Below are 24,747 nucleotides of genomic sequence, written 5' to 3'. Positions count from 1 at the left end.
CAAGGGATTTTAAGCCATTCTTCTTGCAGGATAGTGGCCAGGTCACTACGTGATACTGGTGGAGGAAAACGTTTCCTGACTCGCTCCTCCAAAACACCCCAAAGTGGCTCAATAATATTTAGATCTGGTGACTGTGCAGGCCATGGGAGATGTTCAACTTCACTTTCATGTTCATCAAACCAATCTTTCACCAGTCTTGCTGTGTGTATTGGTGCATTGTCATCCTGATACACGGCACCGCCTTCAGGATCCAATGTTTGAACCATTGGATGCACATGGTCCTCAAGAATGGTTCGGTAGTCCTTGGCAGTGACGCGCCCATCTAGCACAAGTATTGGGCCAAGGGAATGCCATGATATGGCAGCCCAAACCATCACTGATCCACCCCCATGCTTCACTCTGGGCATGCAACAGTCTGGGTGGTACGCTTCTTTGGGGCTTCTCCACACCGTAACTCTCCCGGATGTGAGGAAAACAGTAAAGGTGGACTCATCAGAGAACAATACATGTTTCACATTGTCCACAGCCCAAGATTTGCGCTCCTTGCACCATTGAAACCAACGTTTGGCATTGGCAAGAGTGACCAAAGGTTTGGCTATAGCAGCCCAGCCGTGTATATTGACCCTGTGGAACTCCCGACGGACAGTTCTGGTGGAAACAGGAGAGTTGAGGTGCACATTTAATTCTGCCGTGATTTGGGCAGCCGTGGTTTTATGTTTTTTGGATACAATCAGGGTTAGCACCCGAACATCCCTTTCAGACAACTTCCTCTTGCGTCCACAGTTAATCCTGTTGGATGTGGTTCGTCCTTCTTGGTGGTATGCTGACATTACCCTGGATACCGTGGCTCTTGATACATCATAAAGACTTGCTGTCTTGGTCACAGATGCGCCAGCAAGACGTGCACCAACAATTTGTCCTCTTTTGAACTCTGGTATGTCACCCATAATGTTGTGTGCATTTCAATATTTTGTGCAAAACTGTGCTCTTACCCTGCTAATTGAACCTTCACACTCTGCTCTTACTGGTGCAATGTACAATCAATGAAGACTGGCTACCAGGCTGGTATAATTTAGCCATGAAACCTCCCACACTAAAATGACAGGTGTTTCAGTTTTATTGTCCAACCCCTGTATATCAATTTCGTCTTTTATGCCGAAAGGTCATATTTTGAGGTTTGGCCACGCCCACACGCTTTCATATACCAAAAAGCTTTTGATAACCTTTGATCCCCAGTGCCTTAAGAGTATACTGAGTGATTTTCAAGTCTCTAAGTCAAAAGCTGTAGGAGGAGTTCGCTCAGATATGCGGGCTAGAAACGGCCAAACCGGGGTCAAAATGGCAACTTCAATCCAAAATGGCCAACTTCCTGTGGGGTTTGGACGAATGCTCCAAGATACTTTTTTTGTAGGTCCTGAGAAGTTACATATGTGTACCAAATTTCAGATTCCTCGGTCAAAGCATGGCTTGGGGCTGATTTAAAAAAACTTTCTAAGGGGCGCTGTGGACGACTTAGGTCACGCCCACCAAATATGTCATCAGATCTCTGTTGGGGACTGGACTAGGATCAATCACATTGAATTTGGTGGAGATCAGATGATGTATGTGGAAATTAAAGCCAAACGTATGGCCATGGCGTGACGTCCAACTTCGCCGCGCCACCACGGCCACGCCCTTTTATGAAAAGTCACTGTGCTTCAAATGAAGTTAGACCCACTAGTTATCAGTCACCTGACACAGTTTCAAGTTGATTGAGCGTAGACAGGCAGATAGCGACCTTTCCCAGTAAAAAAAGTGACTTCCTGTTCTCAGGGGGCCTGGCTTTGATGATGTCAGCATATGACCCCATAGGATCTTCGGGAACCCGAAGGTCCTCCTTCATGGCAACTTTGGTGTGATTTGGCGTTTTGGTCGCGAATGCCATTTTTGTGCCCCGGCCACAAAAACATGGCTGAAAACTCCCGATTTTGATAACTTTTAATCCCCCATGCCTTAACTGCATATTGACCAAATATAAAGTCGATAGCTCAAAATCTCTAGGAGGAGTTCGTTAAAGTTCGAGGTGAGTAAAACTGAAAAACGGCCAAAAGTTGGCCTTTGACCCAAAATGGCCGACTTCCTGTGCGTTTTAGGGCATACTCCCAAGAGACTTTTTTTCTTGGTTTGAGGAGCTCTACCTGTGCGCCAAATTTCAGATCTCTACGACTTATGGTTCGGCCTATCTCACGTAAGTGTTGTCCACGCCCACTGACAACGACATTAAGGAACGTAAATTTTCATCAGGGGACAAAGAAGAAAGAAAGAAAAAAAAAGAAAGAAAGAAGAAATCCTACGATAACAATAGGCCCAAGCAGTAAGGCTGCAAGGGCCTATTGGCCTAATAATGGGAGAGTAGTAGGAGAAAGTAGCAGAATGAGGAAAAGTGGTTCTCCAGCAGTCTAAACATACAGCAGCATAAACTAGATAGCTCAGGATTTTGATACCTTTGATAGTTCTTTCACAATCAGTTTAAGTTTGAGGATTAAAGCTCAGTCTTATCTTGTTTTTAGGTTGAGGTTTCTATAAAAGGACTGAGTTCAACATCATGTTGGAGCAAAAAGGAAAATATCCAGAAGCAATGTTAGTGTGGTGTGAGAGCAGTGCTCCTGGTTTTCTGCCTTAGTGGGTCAGACCTGACAGGTGGAGGTTCCTTCAGAAAACAGCAGCTATGAGGAACCTCTGCAGAAAGAGAAGATCAGACTGTAGACCGAATCCAAGAATTCCTTATGGATCATCAGCCACAGCTCAGGTGTGTTCAGGTTTGGATCAGTGGCTGCTGCACCTGGGTTTAAAACAAAAAAACTATCTTTAAATGTCTGAAAATCTCATTTAAAAGGGATTAAAAATAAAAAATGTCCCCGGTTGAAATGTATTTTTACAGTTTTACTTCTTCATGAGGCAACATCAGCAACTGAAGTCTGAGGAACATCTTTTGTGATCATGGAGTTTCTCAGCAATAAGTTACAGTTAAGTTATTGGTTTCCTCTATCATATTTGTGAGAAAAACCTCTTATCCTCTTATGTCTCATTTTAAATCAATTCAGACATAACTGAAATGAACTCATTTTAATTTAAAATCCTTCATAGACATTTTACTTGTATCATGTAGAAATTTCAGCAATTTATCACTTGCCTCATCTCAGGGCTCCATCCTGGGTGGGACAATCAGTTGACTTGTAATTTGTCATCTGGGTTTCCGAGCCTAACTGTGGAGGGAGTAAATCCTTCTGTTGATGAAGGTCAGAGAGGTTTTAATGAGGTTAAAGGACAAGAACAGATCAGAACCAGTGTGCAGAAAGCAGCTGGGTCTTTGTCAGAGAAGACTTTCCATAAAAGACTTCCTGAACAGAACAAAAACAGGATGATTGGATTCCAGTTAGGAGAAAGTCCTTACCAAGAGGCTGGATAATTCTGGAAATGTGTTCTGGACACATGGGACCAGAGAAAACCTGGATCAGGATAAACGATGCAGAGTAAGTTGAATTGCACTCCTCATCACAATATCAGTGTGTTGCACATGCTAATCTTGCAGGGCATCACCAGAGAAGATCTTCAGCTCCTGCTCATGTAAATCACGGACTTCAGGCAGTTACTGCATGGAGTTACAGGTGAAGAAGTTCTACCAGAACATTGTCCCAAAAATGATGGAGTTAAGCTGACCTATTTTTCTAAAGTTAGTGAACTCCCTGAAAAAACGCCCTCCTCTCTCTTCTTTTTCATCAACAAAAACACCTGAAATCTTCATCAGTCGTGCTGTAGAACATTTTGTTTCCAGTTTTCTAGTGGATTCAAACATAACTTATTGAATTTATGTAATGGAAATATTTTTAACCGTCTTGAACAGCTCTGCAAGAATTTATTTTACATTTGATTGATGGGATTTAATCATTTTCTGCAATTCATTAATGCTCAATAATATTTTAATTAATTAGATAATGTTTTTTGTGTATTTTGTTTTATGTTCATACAATGAATCCGTTACTGATTTTTGTCTTATTCTTCACATGTATTTGTAAATCTTTATATGTTTTTCACATGCTCCAGACTCATCTGTTAGTCTGTGTGATGAAGATGACCGGATGCCTTCGCCTCTGTTCAGCGTTACAGCCCTTATGAGGCTGATCTGAGGTCAGTTACAGCAGCCACTGACAGGAGGGTGAGGCTCTGACGATGAGGAGGGACAAGCTCTTCCTCGGGTCTTTATAAGCCTCTCTGAGTGAAGACGGTGGTGATTATTCTGAGCAGCTGCAGCAGCTCCATAATGAGAGGTAAGAATTTACTGCTTCGTCTCATTTTTTATTTTCTACATTCAGAACAGTTCATACTGAAGTCAAACTGCAGAGAGATGATCAGGAGGAGCAGAAACCTGAACTGTTGGTTCTGGTTTCTTTATTTAACTTTATGATCATTAAAATGCTACTTGAGCAGTAATCATTCAGAAAGAATAAACTTTACAGGTTAAATTGAGGACATAGTTGAAAGCAATTTGATGTATTTTACGAGTAAATCACAAAAAGTAGAATATTAAAAAGCTCAGTATTTTTGTCACCCATTTCAGAAAGTGAAAGTCACATATTCTATAGATTCATTGCATATGGAGAGAAGTATTTTAATTCTGTCCATGTAATTTTGATGATTATGTCTTACAGGTAACAGAGCCCAAATTCTGTCTCAGAAAATTTAAATATAACATAAGATCAATAAAAAAGGATATTTTGAACAGAACTATCAGGCTTCTAAAAGGAATGTTTATTTCTGTGCATTCAGTACTTGGTTGGGGCTCCTTTGCATGAATTACTCCAACAATGCAGCGTGGCATGGAGACGATCAACCTGTAGCCCTGCTGAGGTGTTCAGGATGCCCAGGTTTCTTTGACAGCAGCATTCAGGTCTCTCATCTTCCTCTTGACTACACCCCATATGTTCTCTACACCATGATTTTGTGGGTACACACACCTTCTGAACATAATAGCCCATCCTTTTATACGTGGAAATTAGATTTTCAGAGTTCCCATTTGGACAAGAATCCCAGCTGGGAAAGTTGGAGATGACTGAGCTACCCAGAGTTCAGTATCCAATATGGCTACACACATTTATAATGTAGTAATCACTATAAATGGAGCACTGCTCTCTAAACTATCTGTCTAAACTATCTAAACTATTTGCTTGTGAACAGGTTTATTTTGTGTTTGAAGGACATAAAATAGATAAAAATGTATAATGGGCTTGTATTGCTGGTAGCACTAATAGCAAGTCCCACTGTCGGGTGAACGCACGAGGCTTCGGGTAACATGGTATCTGATGTGTGTGTCAGCAGGAAACATGGGACTGACAGCAGACCTCAACACCTCTGCTTTGCTCCACCCCTCTGTGAACACCTCCTCCCAGTCTCCAATCAGAGCGTTGTATCTATTTAGCTCTGCTGAGCTGGTTCTGATTGTCATGGTAACCGTCTCTCTAAGCATTCTCACCATCCTGGGCAACACGCTCGTCATCATTTCCATCAAGGTGAACCGCCACCTGCGGACGGTCAACAACTACTTCCTGCTGAGTCTGGCAACAGCCGACTTGTTTATTGGGCTGCTGCCCATGAACGTGTATACAATGTACCAACTGCGGGGCCACTGGCCCCTGGGGGCCGCGCTCTGTGACACATGGCTCATCCTGGACTATGTGGTGAGCAATGCCTCTGTGCTGAATCTGTTGCTCATCAGTTTGGACCGCTACCTGTGCACAACATGGCCACTCAGCTACCCAGTGCAACGAACAGGCCGCATCGCGGGCCTGATGATTGGTGCTGCTTGGCTGCTGTCCTTTCTCCTGTGGACCCCCGCCATCTTGTGCTGGCAGAGTGCCGGCGGCAGGCGGGTCATCCCTGAGGGACAGTGTTACATCCACCTGCTGGCGAGCCCGGCCGTCACTCTGGGAATGACGCTGCTGTCCTTTTACCTGCCGGTACTCGTCATGATTGGATTGTACAGCCGCTTGTCAGCCGCTAGCCGGCGCAGACTGAGTGCCATCCAGGCTGAGCAGGGAGCGCTCAGGATGTCCAGTACCCCTGTTAAAGGCTTCTTCCTGAAACAACGTGGCTGGGTGGTCAGCAATATGGGCTCAGATTTGTCTCTGAACCAGCGAGGAACATCTGGAAGTCCTGTGGACAACGTAGAGATGACGGGCAGTTGCCAACATCTGGTAGGTACAGTTCGTCCCCCTCCTTAATTCTTGCTGAGGATCTTTCTGCAGCAGGAAGTTGGTCTGTTGCTTTGCTTGACTGTCCTGGAGGAAATTGTGACTTAACAAATTGACCTATCTGTCTCATCAGCAGCATCTCTCACGCACCTCCTCGTTTGCAGCCAGAGACGAAGACTCATCTTACACCACTGACTTCCACAGCTCGGCCTCGGCAGTGCTATCCTCCTGTCCCAGCTCCGGGTCCCAAGAGAGAAGGAGGCACCGAGTGATGGCGAGAGAGAGGAGGCTGACCAACACCATCCTTGCTGTCTTGTTGGCCTTTATCCTCACCTGGACCCCCTACAATGTCATGGCAGTCATCGCTGCCTTTAGTCACATCCGTATCCCCAGCGCTCTGTGGACTATGGGCTACTGGCTGTGTTACATCAACAGCACCATCAACCCCTGCTGCTACTCCCTGTGCAACGTCACATTCAGGAAGACCTTCTGCTGCCTGCTGAGCTGCGGCACCAGGAAGCTGCATTAACACTGAAGCAGGTTAACCGGTTGTCATCCTGTTAGGTTTTCCTCTGGAAACTGTTGATCAAGACCACTTCAGTCACTAATAGTACTGTTTGAAAACAGTAATATTTTGAGCACCAGGAATCTGTTCAGAGTGTGTAATCTGTTCACAATTAGGAATCTTTTCAGATTCTGGAATATGTGCAGAAATCCTTTCAGAGTCAGTAATTGGTTCAAAATCAGAATTTAAGAACAATTTAAGAATCTGGAATCAGTTCAGGATTCAAAATCAGGAATCTGTCAATAGTCTGCAATCTTTTCACAGTCAGGAATCTGTTCACAATCAGTTCAGGATTAGGAATCTGTCAAGCATAGTATTCCAAAATGTGTCAGTTTGGTATCAGGGATCTGTCAGGAATCATGAATTTGTCAAGAATTTGGGAAATGTTCAGAATCAGAAATCTATCCAGATTTATTAAGAAGGGCACCAGAATCTTTTCATAATGAGAAAATCTCTCAGTATTATATGGAGTAAGGAATTGGTTCAAAAATCTAAATTAGCAATCCTGTCAGAATCAGTAATCTGTTCAGAATATAGTATCTATTTCAAGTCCCTGACCTTACCAGAATTGTTAATCTGTGCTAAAACTAAGCCAGGAATCGGTTTAAAAGTTTAGCAACAGAACTCTGTCAAGAACTGGGAATTTTTTCAGATTGATCCTGTTCAGAATCAGAATTTTTGTCAGATTTAGGAGTCTGTTCACAAATTTCTTTGGAATAAGGAATCCGTTCACAATCAGTAATCCATCAATAATTTGGTGTTCTTTCATAATCAGGACTCTGTTAAGAATTGGAAATCTGGCAGGAAAATCTAGTCAAGAACTGGTTAAAAATTATTCATTTGTTCAGAATCAGGAATTTGTCAACAGTGAAATTGTTCTGAATGAATCTGTTCACAATCAGAATTCTCTTCAGACTTCAGAATATGTGCAGGAATTTCTTCAGAATCTAGAATCTGTTTAGAATATAGAATCAATTTAAAATCAGGACTCTAAAAAGATTTCTCAAATTTTCCTGAATTTGAACATATTCCGGATTCTAAAGAGTTTCGAGATTCCTAAAGATTCTTGAATGTGTGAAGAAAACATCAGTCAGTAATTGGTTCAAAATTAGTTTAGAATCAGGAATCTGTCAAGAATAGAAAATGTGGTCTGAAGTAAACTGTTCAGAGTAAGAAGACTTGCGAATCTATGTAGAAATTTCCTTAGAATTAGGAATCTGTTCAGAATCAAGAATCTGTCACCTCTTGGGAGTTTGTTTTGACTGAATCTGTTCGGAATCAAAAATATTTTCCAAATCTGCAATCTGTCCAGAAATTTCTCTAGAATGAAGAATCTGTTTAAAATCGGGTCTCTGTTCAGTGTCAAGAATCTGTTCAGATCTGGAACTGAACTATCCGGCTGTAAAAGGCTGGATCAGATCTGATTAGCCTGTTAGTCTTTGAGCCTGAACCTGATGGGTAAACTGTGTTGCTATAACAAAACACACAAAGATTTTCACCAAAACAATGTACAGCATTTATTTGTTCATTTGTACAAGTCTCATCAATAATCTGTAATTCCAAAAATAAACTTTCCCTCATTTCGGATGCTGAAACATCATACTGTGGCTAATCTGGAGGATCATCTTTTTCCTCTAAAGGCTTTTAGGACTACGGGTCTGGGAACGTTACACTATTAGCTACTGAAAAAAGGTTATTCTGATCAACTAAAGCTTAAATCCAAGGAAAAACAGGAAAACATCAAATAAGGAATCAGCGAGTAAGACGGGAGGTCAATTTGAGGACAGGAAGTTTGTTTTGGAGTCTCTGGTTTTATGTTTGAAGAAGGGAAGACGATTGTTGAGCTGGTGGAGGAGGAGAAATCCTGTCGTCTTCTGGTTCACTCTTCATTCTTCAGTTTGATTTCTTCTCGCCTGCAGACGGAAACAAAGGAACAGACAGTAAAGTTCTCATTTCCTTCACCGATCAACCCTTGTTTCTTTTAACTGTCACAAAACACACGTATGGATCAAAATTCATTGATCAGACAAAAAAGTCAGTAAGGTCCAATAGCCTGAGGTTCTGTTGGAATCCTGCTGGATTCGGTTTGCAGGATTGGTTAAAATGCCAGTTAGTCTATCATGAATATTTTTAACTAAAGTGGTCCTGTTTGCCTGAAAGTCAGATTGTTTGGGTTTAAAGTGTCTGCAGAACTAGAGCTGCTCAGTCTGCAGGAGTTAAATCGGACCTGGCTCAGAACGTGAGCCTGAAGTTTCCCGGTTTTACTCATTAAAAAACTGGATGTTGTGTGTTCAGCCAAGCCGCTGAAGGTTTCTGGAATGTTTCTAATCCTGACACTTGGTGGCGCCCTCTGTCAGTTTACTGTTGCTTGTGGCTTTAAGGTCTCACCTCTGGTCTTCTTGACTTTGTGGGAGCAGGGCTTGGAGACCTTGACGGTGGTCTGACATTCGGCATTGAACAGAGCTCTCTTCAGGGTTCCTGACCGGCTCTTGGTGTTGGTGGCAGCATCGCAGGAACTCCACGCTCCGAACTTGTACTTACAGTCACCTAAGAACATATTAGATATAATTACTTGCTGCTTCTAACCACTGATTCTTTCACAGTGATTGGTGGTGAACTCACTGAGCGCAGATCCTCACAATCATAAACTCCACTGATGAAATGAGTTAATTCTCCTTCCAGGGAGAAAGTACTGTGAGCAAACCCAGTTCTTTTTACAGCTCCATAGCTCAGCCATACTTTCTAGTAGAAACTCCATTCAAAGTTTAAACGCTTCACAGGAAGTTTGACTTCACCAGACTGAATTTGCATTTCGGTACCTTTTAAAGATTTTATCCAATCACGGTTGAAGTTTAATGATTTCCTCACAAAATCATCAGCTTAGTGATGATGTCACACACTCTAGTTTCTGAGCCTGTGAAATATTCAGAAACGTTTTGATTTAAAAACTACTTTTATGTTCACAGTCTTATCTCCACATGTAAAGTTTATATATCAAAATGTAGGCCTTGATTTCTACTTTCACCCAATATGTCTTGTTGAATATAAACTATCTATGTGTGTAGTATTAACTATCTATGTGTGTAACTGGCATGTGTACATAGAGCATAGGGGGGGTCAAGCTTAGGGAGTGAAGCATAGAAAGTGCAAGGTCCTTAGGGAGGGAAGTAGAGAGTCCAAAGTCATAAATTAGTGAAGGACAAGGAATCATCGATGGGGGAGAAGAAGACAGGGGAGAACAGCGCACAGAGAGGGCAAGGTCATAAATTGGGGAAGGAGACAAGGCTGGAGCCAGACAGGATAACAACCAGAAGTACAACTTATTTGGATATGAGGTTATATGGTTGCTGGGGAGATATTTACAGACAGGATGATTGTGTATGTGTACTGCATAGCAGCGAAGGGTATATAAAGATACTGTGGCCCCTCCAAAACGGACAACACACAGACGTTTCCAGGTACCAGTGTAAATGTGTGTCTCCTCTCTGAATTCAGATTGGTTTTAATAAACTTGTGGAAATGTACAACTGATCTCTGACTGAGGATTGTCCTTTGGGTGCCAAATAAAAGAGTCGGGGAGAGGTGAGGAGTAATGTAAGAGTTAACTGACGGCCAGTAAAGTTTTCCTACCTCAACAATTGGTGCCGTGACCCGGATTTGGCTCTAACTAAAGGATAATTAATTGACTATGAGGCGGACGTCGTTCTACAACACCACAGGGTCGACCCAAAACAAAAGGTAAGGAGATCTATATTTATTCTCCTTTTGCCTGCTAATAGTGTAGGTGGTGTTGTGGAATAGATATCCGTTTTCTCTTAAATTTACAGTCTTGATCAGTTTTGGGTAAAATATTTGTTGGTTGAAATAATGGATTACGGTAAAGAAATGATATATTGCGTAAAAATATTTGTTGATTGAGACAAGATAAATTTTAGCCGAGATACTTGAATGTTGAGGCTGTAACATAATTTTCACCGAAGATACTTAGATGGTGACGGTGTTGAAGTAAATAAGTTCCGGATTTGGTAATCCAAACTCAGTCCTGACGAGGACTGGGGTATATAGGCTGGGGTTAGTAAGAGCCTCCCCGAGGGATTGGGACGCCTCAAAGTGGCCAGGGATAGGACCCCGAGACCCTGAACTGGCAGGTGAGGGAAGACAGTTGAGATACTTAAATGGTGAAACTGTAATAATAAGATTAAGTAAAAGGAATTCCAGGGAGTCAACGGAGGGTTGATTCCTAGATGTCAAACCGGGTTTGGCATCACAGCGGTCGGACCAGGAGAGATTGAAAAAGTCCTGCTGAGTGGAAGGGTTTAAGGCCCTCTGCGATTGTGTTAAATATGCTTTAATTTGGGAAGATAAGTTTGGTTTTTCACAGAGTGGAAGTTTTAAGGTAAATAAGTTAAATAGTTTAAAGAGTTTCAAGTAAAACAGTTGATGGATGGAGATGAGAAAAATAAAAAACATGAGAAAAAGATAAAAAAGCACAGAGTGCATCAATTAAGGTGTTAAAGAGTTAAAACTTTCCTGCAGGAAGTTTCGTTTGTCTTAAATATTGCGATCAGTCGGAAAAGAAAGGAGTATAGTGTAAGTTATGGTGGACAACTGACTGACTGACTGATAATATTTATGTGTACAAAATCTGAACCTTACTAAACTTCTCATCTGCCTCTCTCACACACATGTATGGGATTTGAGTGCAACATCTGCGTTTTTGAGTCTGGACTTTAGAAACCTGCCGTTCCCATGGCTACTCGACCAGAGACGCTTCCTCATCATTGCCTGGAAGAGAAAGGCCTGCCTGCCTGCTGCTGTAAATCACAGTGTGAGTTTCCACCAGAATGAAACTCAGAAGAAGTCTGGCCCAAACCCACTGAGATGGACAACGATCCATGCTGCTGCAGAGCCAGAAGAGTGATACACTGGATTTATATTGGAAGCACATCTTATGCGGGCAGAAGAGAAACAGGCCGGAGCAAAGTTCTTTCTCCCTCCTGGAGAAGTTAAAAATGGACAAAGAATGATTGAATGTCTCACCAACAGACCTGAAAGGCCTGGGCTGTTTTTGGACTGATAGAGGACTGTGTGCCATGACAGTCTGACTCTGGAGCGATTTAGAAACTGATGGGGGTAACGTACAAACACACACATTTGCATAAATCTTTTCCTATTTTCTGCAATGAAGAACGCTTATTAACCGCTGCTCATGTGACGCTTGCTTGACGTTGACAGATATAGCGGGTTAAAATATTATTTTAGGGTTAGAAAAGTATCTTCAAAAGCCCAGAGGCTGTCAATCAAAGGTTAGTTCTGCCTGACTCCGCCCACCTACCAGGTTGGTTCATGCCTTTGTTGTCATGGTAACGCTCAGCACCTCCCTTCCTGAGTTTTAAAACTGTTTAAGAGACAATAGAATCAAAATGCTTGTAGTGATTGTTGCCTTAAAAACATGTTTGTTTGTATAATAATTAAGGATGTAGCATGACATTTAGATTTATGTGTTTTACTATTAAAAGGTTAATTAAATAGTTTAAACTGGTTTGAAGAATTAGTTTTGCATGCAGAATCATTGGTGATTTATTAGATTGAAAGTTTCCCTGGTACCATTAAGCTAACTGACAGTTCAAGATATGTCAAAAGTAAGGAATATATTTTTGATAAAGAATCAGAGTTATGATTTCATAGTTGGTGGGAATTATTTATTAGATTAAATTTGTAGAGTTTATGCATCTGAATTATATTAGATCTACATTACTCTACAACTTATCTTCATACAAGACAAATCATGAAGATGTGTGACTAATTTCTAAGTGAAATATTGATGAACTGTACAACGACTGAAGTTTGTGTTTTGTTGTTAATGGAACGTTTTGCTGGATTGTCGCAGAGGTTGGACCCTGCGCCAGAAGGGGGGGGAGTGTCAGAATAAAGTAACATGGAAATATTTCCAAGATCATTTTCTTCCACATCTTTGTGGGAAGATAGGATGTTGTTTTACTGTCAAAACCTGTCCACTGTGTTTTCTCAAGTTTCACAGACGGTGAAGGCTGCATTACCAGAAACAGCCACTTCCACCCTCCAGTCCTTTATTCCTGGCGACTGGATTCTGGTCAGAGAATCTAGGAGAAAACACAGGAAGTCCAGGCACTGGAATGGCCCATATCAGATCCTACTAGACACCCAGGAAAGCTGCAGGAAAGCTGCAGGAAAGCTCCAGCTCCTCCAGCTTCATCTGGCTTCCAGGACACAAGTCATCTTCCAACTGGATCATCCACGGCCTGAAAGGTGTGAGGACAGCGGACCACCACAAGACAAAGAACTGTAAGCTGATCACTGGTGAGTGATTGAAGAGGTGGTTGAAGAACACTGTTTTTACAAGGGCACAATAATCTCTTGGGCAGTGCAACGTTATTTCAGAATCTACTTAAGGCCATCGCATTGCCTGAAAGTTAGAAATCATAAGGTCATTTGCCTCACTGCACACACACCACAGTGAGAGACACATAGGAAACATACAGGGAAGACCTCTACACATTTGAACATAACCTTTCTCTGGATGATGGACTGGCGACGTCTGCAACAGAGAGACAGTCAAACATGCGCCATGATGCTTATTCTCCTTAATTTCTTAACATTTGGTGGCTACTAGGGGCTCCTTTGCCTGGACAGCGAGGGTTAGCCAAATTCTTTTCTCCCACTTTGACAGCGAAACTGACTCTGAGAAGGAAATCTCGGATGTTTTTATCTAACTTTCATGTTTATTGCTTGATATCTATCATTATGGTACAAATTTGAAATGTGTTCATTTCCGTCATTGTTATAATTTGTTTTCAGTACCAGAAGAAAGGAGTTGTAATGTAAATCCTTGTATTAAGTGCTCTAAGGTGTTCCAAAGTGTATGACCTTTAGGTTGCCTCTCTTTCTTCAGAACATCTGTGTTAGTGGAGGAAGCTGTCAAAACCAGGAGCAGATGGGTCTGCTCATAGATAACCCCTGACCCGAGGACGGTTCAGGGTCGTAAAGCACAAACTCTTTTAAGTTGAGATAACACCCACATACTCTTTAAATACTGTGTGTAAATGTTGACACCACACTGAACCCAAAGACAGAAGAAGAGGCGAATGATTGAGTTTCTCTCACTGGGAGTGGTGGAACTTCCCTCCCACCCACATTTTATATTTTATATTACATTTTGATGTTTCTGTATCTTTTTCAGGTTATGATTTAACTTTGTGTGGATGAAGACTCAGTGTGTGAATTCATGGACGCATAATATGATGGATGCATGTTTTCTTAATGATTTTCTCTTTTACAGGTAGTACAGTAATATTTTTACTTATTTCTACTTATTTTTAGAAGGACATTTTAGATTGTGAACTCTTTTATTAGAGTTCAAAAGGGGGATTGTAGAATATAAACTATCTATGTGTGTAACTGGCATGTGTACATAGAGCATAAGGGGGGTCAAGCTTAGGGAGTGAAGCATAGAAAGTGCAAGGTCCTTAGGGAGGGAAGTAGAGAGTCCAAAGTCATAAATTAGTGAAGGACAAGGAATCATCGATGGGGGAGAAGAAGACAGGGGAGAACAGCACACAGAGAGGGCAAGGTCATAAATTGGGGAACGAGACAAGGCTGGAGCCAGACAGGATAACAACCAGAAGTACAACTTATTTGGATATGAGGTTATATGGTTGCTGGGGAGATATTTACAGACAGGATGATTGTGTATGTGTACTGCATAGCAGCGAAGGGTATATAAAGATATTGTGGCCCCTCCAAAACGGACAACACACAGACGTTTCCAGGTACCAGTGTAAATGTGTGTCTCCTCTCTGAATTCAGATTGGTTTTTTATAAACTTGTGGAAATGTACAACTGATCTCTGACTGAGGATTGTCCTTTGGGTGCCAAATAAAAGAGTCGGGGAGAGGTGAGGAGTAATGTAAGAGTTAACTGAGGGCCAGTAAAGTTTTCCTACCTCAACAGTCTCTCACTGCTATAGGACTAGCAGATTTCTGTTAAATCATCCCAGAATGCAGAGAACCAACACCTAAGCTCCGATTCATTCCCATTATATTTCAGCTAACCCTGACCCAGCTAACTTTTCTTTCCATTTCTTTATTTTTCTAGAACTGCAGGGTTTCTTTAAGTTGTCAAATCTCTTACATAAAACACTGTAGACACATAGAAATTAAACTTAACGTTTTCACACAATAACTAATTAAGTCCTAAATTAACCTGAGTTTCTGTCTGATGAAAAGAGTGCTGCTGTGGACTCCGTGGCTGGGAATCACCATGGCAACCACTAACAACATTTTCTGATTCTCAACAGCTTCTTCTGATGTTTATCCAAGATGGCCTCCCTCGTAGAGCCCGTGTCACCTCATCAATTAATTTATCCCTGATTAGAACCTAATAAATTGAGAATAAACTGGAAGTAAGTAGGTTCCTAATTCCCGTTAGACCTAAAAGAAGGAAATATGTTTGTATGGTGGATTTTTATTCAAAAGTTCGGATAAAATTTTCTAGATGTTTAAAACATTTACCACCAGGAGGCGCCATTCATCATTCATTGTTGTGACTAGATTTCCTTAGTATATATAAAGTATACAATTATTCCAGTTAAACCATTTTAAAATCTGTTTTCTGTCTGTATGGAGCTCCTCTGGTTAATCAATAAGACCCTTCTTCCTTTCCTTTAATAATTTCTCAGGTTATCCTGAGTCACATGACTTCTGTGTAATGATGTCCTGTCTATGTGAGTCTTACTGATGTCCCTCTTCCAGTTGCAGGGGATCCTGCACTTAATCTTCTCGGTGCGATCGTTGCACATGGCCTCTCTCAGTCCGTCCCCACAGTCTCCTTGTTCTGGCACACATTTCCCATACTGGGTCTCTGCAGAAGAGCACTCAGAGGAAGGTTGGGATTTAGCATGTTTTCCACCTGCAAAACAGAAACCCATTCACACATTCATCAAACTAACGTTGCAACATTATCTCCAGGATCACCATCTCCCACTTCGTCCACTTTTCACAGGTTCTACTTTGGCTTTTAAATCCCATTTCCTTCAGCTACATTCTTGTAGTTTAACTCAGGTTTCTGCCCATTGTCTTAAATTGAGTTTGTTATGCGGTGTCCATTTTCAGTCATATTACATGGAGTTTTTTGTTCTGATGCTCTGGTGTCGTCCTCTGTAAATGTTACATTTTGTGTTGTTGAGTTCTCACTGATAGAAACAACCAACATGTTTCTGCACAATCTGGGTTAAACATGCTTCTTGAAGCAGTATCACAATCGTTTCCATAGTTTCAGCTCTCTGGTTGTTTCTTGTCAGTCGGCCACAGCAACTCGTTAACATCTGGCAGCTCATTGACATCTAACAGCTCTATCAGAGAACTACAAGTTGATTGCATAAAATTTTCTTCAAAATTATTCACAAACTCTGGTTTCTTTCATGCCTGTAAACAGTTTATTTCTCCAATCATAAACAATCTGAATACAAATCCTCCAGAAAACCTGGTTCCTTGCTTTTTGTATCATGGGCATGCAGTAAATATTATGCAAACAGAGGGCTGTGCTTCTTAGTTTGTTTATTTCTTTTAATCACACTTTCTGAAAAGTAAATATGTGAAACTGCAGCAAAGAGTCAGAACAAAGCCACCACAGGACCTGAAAAATAATCCTCCTTCAGTGTTTGGATCCAAATGATTGATAATATAAGACAGTAAAATGTATTTTTAACCTTTGCATATTTCAAAGAATGAAAACCACAAAGTGCCTCACAATAATAGAATATACATTAAAATACACCCAATAATTAAAACAAACTAAAAGCTAAAAGAGTCCTCTGTGTTGAAGGGAATCACCTCATAAAAATAAAGGACGTTTATCCCACAGCCGAGCGGTGACAATCCCACAGGGTTTTAAAACTGGTCTAAGGAGCTAATAACAGTCGGTAAGGCCTAAAGATAAGAGCTGATGTGTCAGGATTGAACTAGTCAGTTAGGTTAATGGCAGGATTTTAACATAAGTTGCAAAAAATAACTCGTAACTTTAAAGTCATGTGTCCCAGTCAGGAGTTCTGCTGCATCGTTTTCAAACATCAATACTGAGATGATTGAAAAAGTTACGACAAGTGAAAACGTGCACCACAATAATTTAAACAAGAAGAAAGAAAAGCTTGGAGAATCCTGTTCACTTTGTGGTTTAAAAGCACCCATCCTAATTCTGAGTGAACACTAGACTGATGGATCAGACGAGCTCCTCCAACTTAATTGGACAACTGAGTCTAAACGGTCAATATGATGCCTAACTGTGCTGTCAGGGACAATAATTCACACATTCATGAATCATTTTAAGTCTTAATATCTTAATAAGAACACCTGTAAGTCATCTGCATAAATGTGACAATGTTGTAACAGTTGCCCTATCGCAGAGCCTTGAGGTACCTCATCAACCCACTTTGGTCTCTGCATTATAAAATGACGCATGCAAATCACATATGATCTCTGTATGCATTTAGTCCATTATGCTATGCAATGTGTGTAAGCTACTAAAGGTGTGTCAGCGAGCTGTTTCAGAGGTTAAAATCTTTAGTGTCTGAGACTGAGCTCTGTAAAGGTCGACATTATTTCTTCTACTCCTCTCTCGTACTGTTTTTTAAGCGACATATTTGTGCTGAAAAATAGTTTGTAGCCTAAAAAACTCCAAAAACCGTTAATGTCTGAATAATAATATAGTTCAAGTGACTCTGTATATCTGTGATGTTACAGAAACATCAGCAGACCTGTTGAGGTCCTGTTTGCTCTTCTGACAGCCCACTGTGAGACCAGAACCCAGACACAGAGTATGCAGAACCATGGCATCGAACCCAACAATTTACAGACTCATCCTCCTATGAATAGGTCCTGTGTGTTTATTCAGAGGGCAAAAGCAGCTTTAAGTGCAGTAAATCTGAGAAAAATGAGAAGATGTTGTTTGAAATGTGATGTTGTGTTGGGAAAACAGAACTTTTTTGGAAACCAAAATGTTTTCTTGAACCTGAGGTTCTGTTTGAGTTCTAATCTAATATGTGGAGGAATTTGTTTCCACATAACATGTGACGCATTCAGGCTGTGCAGGAAAAACCTGCTCTCTTTACTTCTCTAAGCTGCATACCTTTGAGGTGCACAATCTGCATTCTTGAGAAACAGGAAAAGACACAACCACGACCCGCTTAGACCCGATTCTGGTTGGGATTCACTCACCTTTGTGATGTTTGGCACGTTTATTGGCGTCGACGGCAAGCGTGAGTGCCAGGAGCAGCAGCAACGTCACTGAGAACAAACTTCGCATCCTGCAGAGAGCAAAACATGGGCAGAGAGGCAGTTACAATCAGGGCCATCGGTGACCGTGGAAACAGGCGGGGAAGAGGGGTTCAGCTACATCTGCTGTATGCATCAACACAAACATGGACACGTGCACAGATATACAGTCTCAAAGGGAAGGCCCCCACTGTGACTCTGTACGCATCACTTCACGAGGGATTACTTAAACGGGTTTAATGGGCTGGGGCACAAAGGGGATCAGGGGGCCCAAGTCAGTCAGGTTCGCAAAATAGTGAAAGAGAGCTCACAAAGAAACACAAAACACATTTACAAACTGAAAAAAACATTTTAGAAAGCAAGACAAAGCTGCTGACAAGCAGAATAAACCCTATAAACCACAGAAAACCTCAACAAGAGGAAACAGAAACAAAGAGACAATTAACTCATTAAAAACAACTGAAGAGCACCAAAAAGTCAAACTTAACACAAAATGGGCAAGATACAATTGCATAAACATAGACAGAGAGCCCACAAAGAGACTCTAAACACCTTTACATACTTACAAAATGTTTTATGAGGAAAAAAGCTCCCGAAGAAAGATTCAACCCACTAAACCTCAACGAGATGACTCAAAACAGACACAAAGAGGTAACCGATTAAAACAAAATCAGATGAAACAAAGAAAAAGATGCCAAACAGACACAAAACCCTTTTACAATCTCATGTTTTATAAAGTGAGACAAAGAGACAGTTAACCCCTATAAACTGACTCAGAAAGACCCAACAAGACAAAATTACCACAAACAGGATCAAAGAGCCTCGAAGAGACACAAAACATTTCTGCAAATACACAAAGTCACTACAAACAGAAACAAAGCAAAGAACCACAGCGAAAACATGCTAAAACAGAAAAACGCATTAAAAACAAAGCTTTATTTCCAGGACACTTCGCAAAACATTCCTAGCAAAGTGCTAAATATAAAATATTAAATAAATCCAATATAAAATACAACACACAGTAAGACAAAGGAAAATTGGCAAATGAGAATCAAACATTTTAGTCAAACAGGAAAAACATTCAGAAAAGAGGAAAATCTTCAGATTATATTTAGACAACCAACAGAGTTAGCCATCCTAATGTTCTCCGGTTCCACAGATTTGGACCCAGCCCCAAGAAAATACTGTCTCCACATGTTTTTAATCTGGATTGTAGTAAAGCAAGCTGAAGCCCTAAAGAAACTCAAAAGAAACTAAAATATTCAAAACCAAACAAAAGAAATAAATGCACAAAACTGCCACAAAGTGATGGAAGACAACAGAAAAGACTATTAGAACGTTTGAAGGAAACTCAAAAGTTTTTTAACCCTTTGGTACCATGTCGACCTCAGGTAAAAAACCCATTTTGGCCAGCTAGATTTCTGCAGTGCACAGTCCCTTTGAATCATTCAACCAATGGCAGTTCTTAGATTTGTCACATGACCTTCAGGAAGCAATTTTCAAACCCTATTCCTGCTTGACAGGTTGAGGTATTTGGCCGGTGTAGCAGGATCTTCCTTACAGGGTTTTTTCCATATCTTTCTGATCATTCATTCTGTGTGGCTGCTTCAAATAACAGGCTTTCCTTAAGCCATCTTCATTTTGGCGTACTTCAGCGTTCTGTTTTGGGGCCTCTAATTATTTCTGGTTTAGCAACCAAAAAAAAAAGGAAAATTAGAAACTTGTCAACATTAATTTCAATGGTTTAATGTAGCCTCCCAGCATATTCAGACAAACAACCTTCATAATGCTTTGACATTTAAAATGTTCAATAGCTTGCAATAGGTATTGCAAGCTATTGACCCTAAGATAAATGATGTTCAAATAGAAAAATATTTTTTATGCTTATGTAACAATGTGTTCCAGTGGTATGTACAGGCAACATTCCCAAAAGTCATAAAAACACCTTGAGATATTAATTTTTTCCAACATGCATCATAATTTGTACCACAGACACAAAGAAGACACGAATAAGCTGAAGAGATGAACTAACAAGAAGTAATGATGACAAAATATCTGCATATAAAGGAAATATTCACAAAAACATTTAAAAGAAATATCAACAGAAAGGATAAAAGACATGAAATGGCTACAGAGTGACAGGAAATCTGCTGGAAACCTCCAGTAAGACCTGAAAATATGAAAAAGTGTTGCAGTTTTTGGGAACTCCACACAATCAATGAATATTCTGGATAATTCACTTGTACTACCATATTCTACTTACTGTGTGCAAGCTCAGTGTAACACCCACCCCACCAATCAACAACCATTATTCATATAGCACAAAAAGAGCAATCGGGGTTGTAAATAATGTGGGAAAGAGGGAACGCACAAAACTCATCGTTTTTACATTTAAACAGGTCAAAATGGCAATAATTATGTTCAGGGAAAGAAACAATTTACTACCAAAAAATATCCCAAACATGTTTAATTATAGAGTTGAGGGTAATAATAAAAGAGGATTTAAATAATAAGAGAGGATTTTAAAGAACATCGTGTTTGTACAACTAAAAGAAGTGTGTAGTCAGCATCTATGCTGTAGTTTGGGTGACGGCTTGAGACAAAGCCAAGATATAAACGAATAACAAAAACGATCTAAAAGAGATATTTAGGTGAGATGTTTAGCTGAGGGCGGGTTGTAGTGAGGTTTCCTTCTTATACTTTTCTGTCACATGGGATGGGCAAACGGGTTGTTATTACGACTCTTTACTGTGTCACGTTGAAATAGGAAATTATAAGAAGCAAGTGTTTCAGAAAGGTGACATTATTAGAAAGGGGGTAGGGAATAATACTTTTTTTAAAAAGTCAGGGCAAATCAGAAAATTCAATTATTCTAAAGACATATTTAAATGTTCCAAAGACCACAAATAAAATGGCTTAAAAACACACAGAGTGGAAATAAAGTGATGGAAAACCAGGAAAACATTCCTAACATCTAAAAAAGATCAGCTTCAAAAATACAAAAACAACCAGAGACAGAATAATCAGAAACTGATGCAAAACCCACTGCAAAGGTTCTGACAGAGACAGAGTAACTTCAGACAGACAGGGACAGAAAATTGTGGAAGATGAAACACAGGGAAACATAAGTCCACGGAGACAGAAGACAGACACAGCTGTGTTGTTCAGAAGTTTCCTGCTCCTGGTTTCTAACAAAATAATCAGATTTTTCAGCTTTGAAACCCTCCTGTTGTCTTTTTAATCTGCTGAAGGATTCATCCGCCCCTGCCGGGACCAGATGGTCCAAACTGGGAACGGATCAAATCTCTGGAGTTTAACCCCAATAATCTGAGCGTGGTGGAGGCTTCAGGATTATGGAAGTGGGCTAATGTATGCAGAGCGTGTTCCTGCTGCCAGCACACGTTAAGATGCGTGTTTCTGTGGGACGAGGGATGCTTCAGATGTGAGCTGGCTCTTTGTGCTTGGAGATGACAGACTCCTCTTTCATTAAAGGTCTGCTTCTCTTTCACGTCAGCTAGCCTCCTCACTCCTCCTGCAGCCTTTCAGCAAGAAAGAACCGGCTCTCAGCAGGCCTCCAGTCTGCCCCCCACCGATGAAGAAGAGGAGGAGGAGGAGGGCAGCAGCTGAAAGAGACCCTTAGATTCCCACTCAAAAGAATACTGATTCATTGGAGCAAAACAAAGCCTCTAGCCTGGTTTCACTTCTCTAAAGCTCAACACAGATTCCACGCCACCTTCAAGGACCCCCTCCGCCACCACCACTGTCCCGGGTCCCCCCCTCCACCCTGAGTGGAAACTGATTAGCATAAGAAAACAATCGGAAGAAAAGGAAACGGGATGCTCCCTTTGGTTCGAAGGCAGGGACAACATTTAAAGAACTTCCTCGAGAATCTCAGGGTTCATCTTGGATTCTGGAGGAAAGATGTGAGACATAAAGCTCCTAGGATCTGCACCAAGTCGACCTACAAGATGAACAAAAGAGTCCCTGAGTCCTCAGAAAACACCATAAGAGTCCCATGTTTTGGGACTCTTATGAGAAACTGTCCTCCAAACCCTAAGTAGTCCCACATCTTGAAGATCCTGAGCTAGGATGCTCTGCTTCTTCTTCTTCTTCTTCATATTCTGACTCAGAAGATAGTGGACTTTTGTTGAAAGTCCTACAGAAAACAATTGGTGTGAACCAATGAAAACTTGCTTCTTTAGCAGTTTGGAAAACATCTGAAAGTTTGAGGAGATCATCTTAGATTTTCACATTTGTATAAAAAATGCACCATCTGACTCCAGAAGGTCCATCAACTCCATTAACAAACAGCAAAATCCTAAATCATCTTGTGGCTGATTTTTCAGAAGGTTCTACTGCACATCGGTAACATGTTGAAACAGGAGGTGATGGTTGATGTTTCTCGACCAGTAAAGACCCAACTTTAAACTCCATCTAAACCACCATTGTCCAATAATGGTCCCTCTGCAGCTGCTCAGTGAGTCGTGATCTGTGTCACAGTTTCCAACATGCATGAACGGACAATATATCCATCTCCTGATTTCTTGGAGGAAACTCGCCTGGAGCGTCTTTCCTCTCCAAACTGAACTCACAGGAAACACAAGAACACATTCACACATTGCATCGTCGCAAATTCCTACTAATATCCTCCTGTTTAATATTTTTTCTCTCTGTTTCTCCTCATTATTTCTTCCTTCGTGTCCATTTTATCTCCATTTTGTCCACTTTTTGTCCTCCTTTCTCTCTGTTACTTCCTTCCTTTCACCTCTCAGGCTCTGTTCTCTCTTTCCTGACTGATTCCTTCCTTTAAATCCTGGCAACCCTAATCAAACTCGAGTCAACACACAGCAGGAATCAGGATTTAGGAACATATGTGACCACATAATGAACAAAAGAATCAGGCAGGACTAAATTCACATGCATAAAGTGGTCTATGCAGAGGCAGAAGAACTAATCTGCAGTTTAGAAAGTCCTTTAAAATGAAGCTTTTCTTTTTTCTAATCGCAGATTTTTCCTTAAAAACTGGCCAAAGCCTCTGATGATAAACTAAGTGATAAATCTTGAAATGAATCCAGCCTGAACCCAAAGCTGACTAAAAAAGCTGCAGACTTACGTGTCGAGCTCAGAGGAGCAGCCTGTCGAGCTGTGGAGTTGTCGCTTTCTGTCCCTGATTCAGCTGCAGCTCCTGAACAACCCCTCACACACCCATACCCACACACACACACACACACACACACATGCATGTGTGCACAGACACACACACTCTGCATGTGCACAGCACTGAGGACTGGCCTCATGGTGACATCACAAGCTGTAATCCTGCACAAAACAAGCTCAGCTCATTTACATCAACACAAGAGTGTGTCATACAGGATGAGAGTGTGGGTGTGAATGTTTGACAGGGACGCTTGCTTGTTACACACGCACTGAACCAGGACAAAGTTCACTCCGATGACCCGGCACCGTCTCTGAGGTCCGTCTTCTCGCAGACACAGGTCCTGTTCGCAGGCTGATTTTATTGTTGCTGCATTTACAATCTGAATCAAAGGGATACACTTGAAGTCCCACCAGATAGTTCTAGGTTTTGTTTGTGTGGGATTTCCCTGGAAAGCCCCCAAAAGGAAGAATCCAGGAATGATCCTGATGAGATGAACCACATTAGCTGACTCTTTCCATGTGAAGGAACAGAGGCTCTGTTCTGAGCTTCCTCTGGAGGATGGAGCTCCTCATCGTATCTCTAAGCCAGGGCCTAAAGAGGAAGCACTTTAGAACTGCTTGTATCCAAGATCTGCTTGTTTCAGTCATGATCCATATCTCATGATCCTTGGTGAGGGTTGTAATGTAAATGGAGCTATAAATCCAAAGCTTATGTTTCAGCTCATATCCTTCTTCACCACCACAGACCAGAAGAGCACTTCCATAAATGCAGGTGATGCTCTGATCCACCAGGATACCAAAACTCCTCCATCTGAGAGAACCAAACCCTCTGAGGTGAAGGACAAGCTCAGAAAACGTTAAATACTAATTAAACTAAAGCTTTGAAGCAGAAAATCAAACTTAAGGCCTTGTCAGGATTTGGTATGACACCAGCCAGAGTCGAGTCTCTCTTGTTCCTTCCTTTCAATTACCTTTTTTAACGTTAATAAGACTGAGGCTGCTAAACTGTTTCAGAAGAATCTGTGTCCAATCCTACTGAATCCAAGTTCAGCTCGACAGTCGGTGGTCACCATGACGCTCCAAACATTTCCATTGCTTTCCAAGACCCTGCATAACTTTCCGTAAAACGTAATTAGAAATGCAACTTCTGGTGAGGAATAAATTAGGATACCCACATGTTTATTCCCACTTAAACTGGTTGCACATGATTAGAGCAATGTTACTCAGCATTTTGAAGGAGTTTTGCCCAGTTTACACCACAGGAATTTAGTTTGGTGCTCTTGACTGTTGGAATAAAGACGACGTTGAGATCCAGAGAGCTGTCTGAAGCCTTCAGAGAGAGGACGGCAGAGAGAGCAGATTATGAGACTGGTAAGGAATTTAAAGAGGTCTCAAAATAATTTGAATTCATTTGAAAGCCACACATTCAAAACAACCGCCAAAATGCCCAGGTTTGGCTTTCCAAGCAGGTTTTTCCCCAGCAAGAAAATAC

At 41.2% G+C, this 24,747-nt stretch overlaps 2 protein-coding genes across 3 annotated transcripts; one reads left to right on the top strand and one right to left on the bottom strand.

The window, feature by feature from the left end:
- The first annotated feature begins 5,254 nt into the window (after positions 1-5,254).
- On the top strand, positions 5,255-8,706 carry chrm4b (cholinergic receptor, muscarinic 4b). 2 transcript variants are annotated; one of them, XM_047352596.1, is made up of 2 exons: positions 5,255-6,230; positions 6,364-8,706. In XM_047352596.1, exons 1-2 carry the CDS (start codon positions 5,340-5,342, stop codon positions 6,754-6,756), a joined length of 1,284 nt encoding a protein of 427 aa, XP_047208552.1. In that variant the 5' UTR covers positions 5,255-5,339; the 3' UTR covers positions 6,757-8,706. The 2 variants fall into 2 exon arrangements, with proteins under 2 accessions (XP_047208552.1, XP_047208551.1); XM_047352595.1 differs by having other exon boundaries at positions 6,361-8,706.
- mdkb (midkine b) lies at positions 8,285-23,282 on the bottom strand. Its single transcript, XM_047352597.1, has 5 exons — positions 23,212-23,282; positions 18,042-18,130; positions 15,565-15,738; positions 9,181-9,339; positions 8,285-8,705 (listed from the first exon to the last, which is right to left on the bottom strand). Exons 2-5 carry the CDS (start codon positions 18,127-18,129, stop codon positions 8,686-8,688), a joined length of 441 nt encoding a protein of 146 aa, XP_047208553.1. The 5' UTR covers position 18,130; positions 23,212-23,282; the 3' UTR covers positions 8,285-8,685.
- Between the last annotated feature and the right edge of the window lie 1,465 nt (positions 23,283-24,747).

The sequence above is a fragment of the Girardinichthys multiradiatus genome, chromosome 2 (genome assembly GCF_021462225.1).
Source record: "Girardinichthys multiradiatus isolate DD_20200921_A chromosome 2, DD_fGirMul_XY1, whole genome shotgun sequence".
Taxonomy (NCBI): Eukaryota; Metazoa; Chordata; class Actinopteri; order Cyprinodontiformes; family Goodeidae; genus Girardinichthys; species Girardinichthys multiradiatus.
Note: the sequence above shows the minus strand (reverse complement) of the source record. Positions and strands in the feature narration are given on the sequence as shown.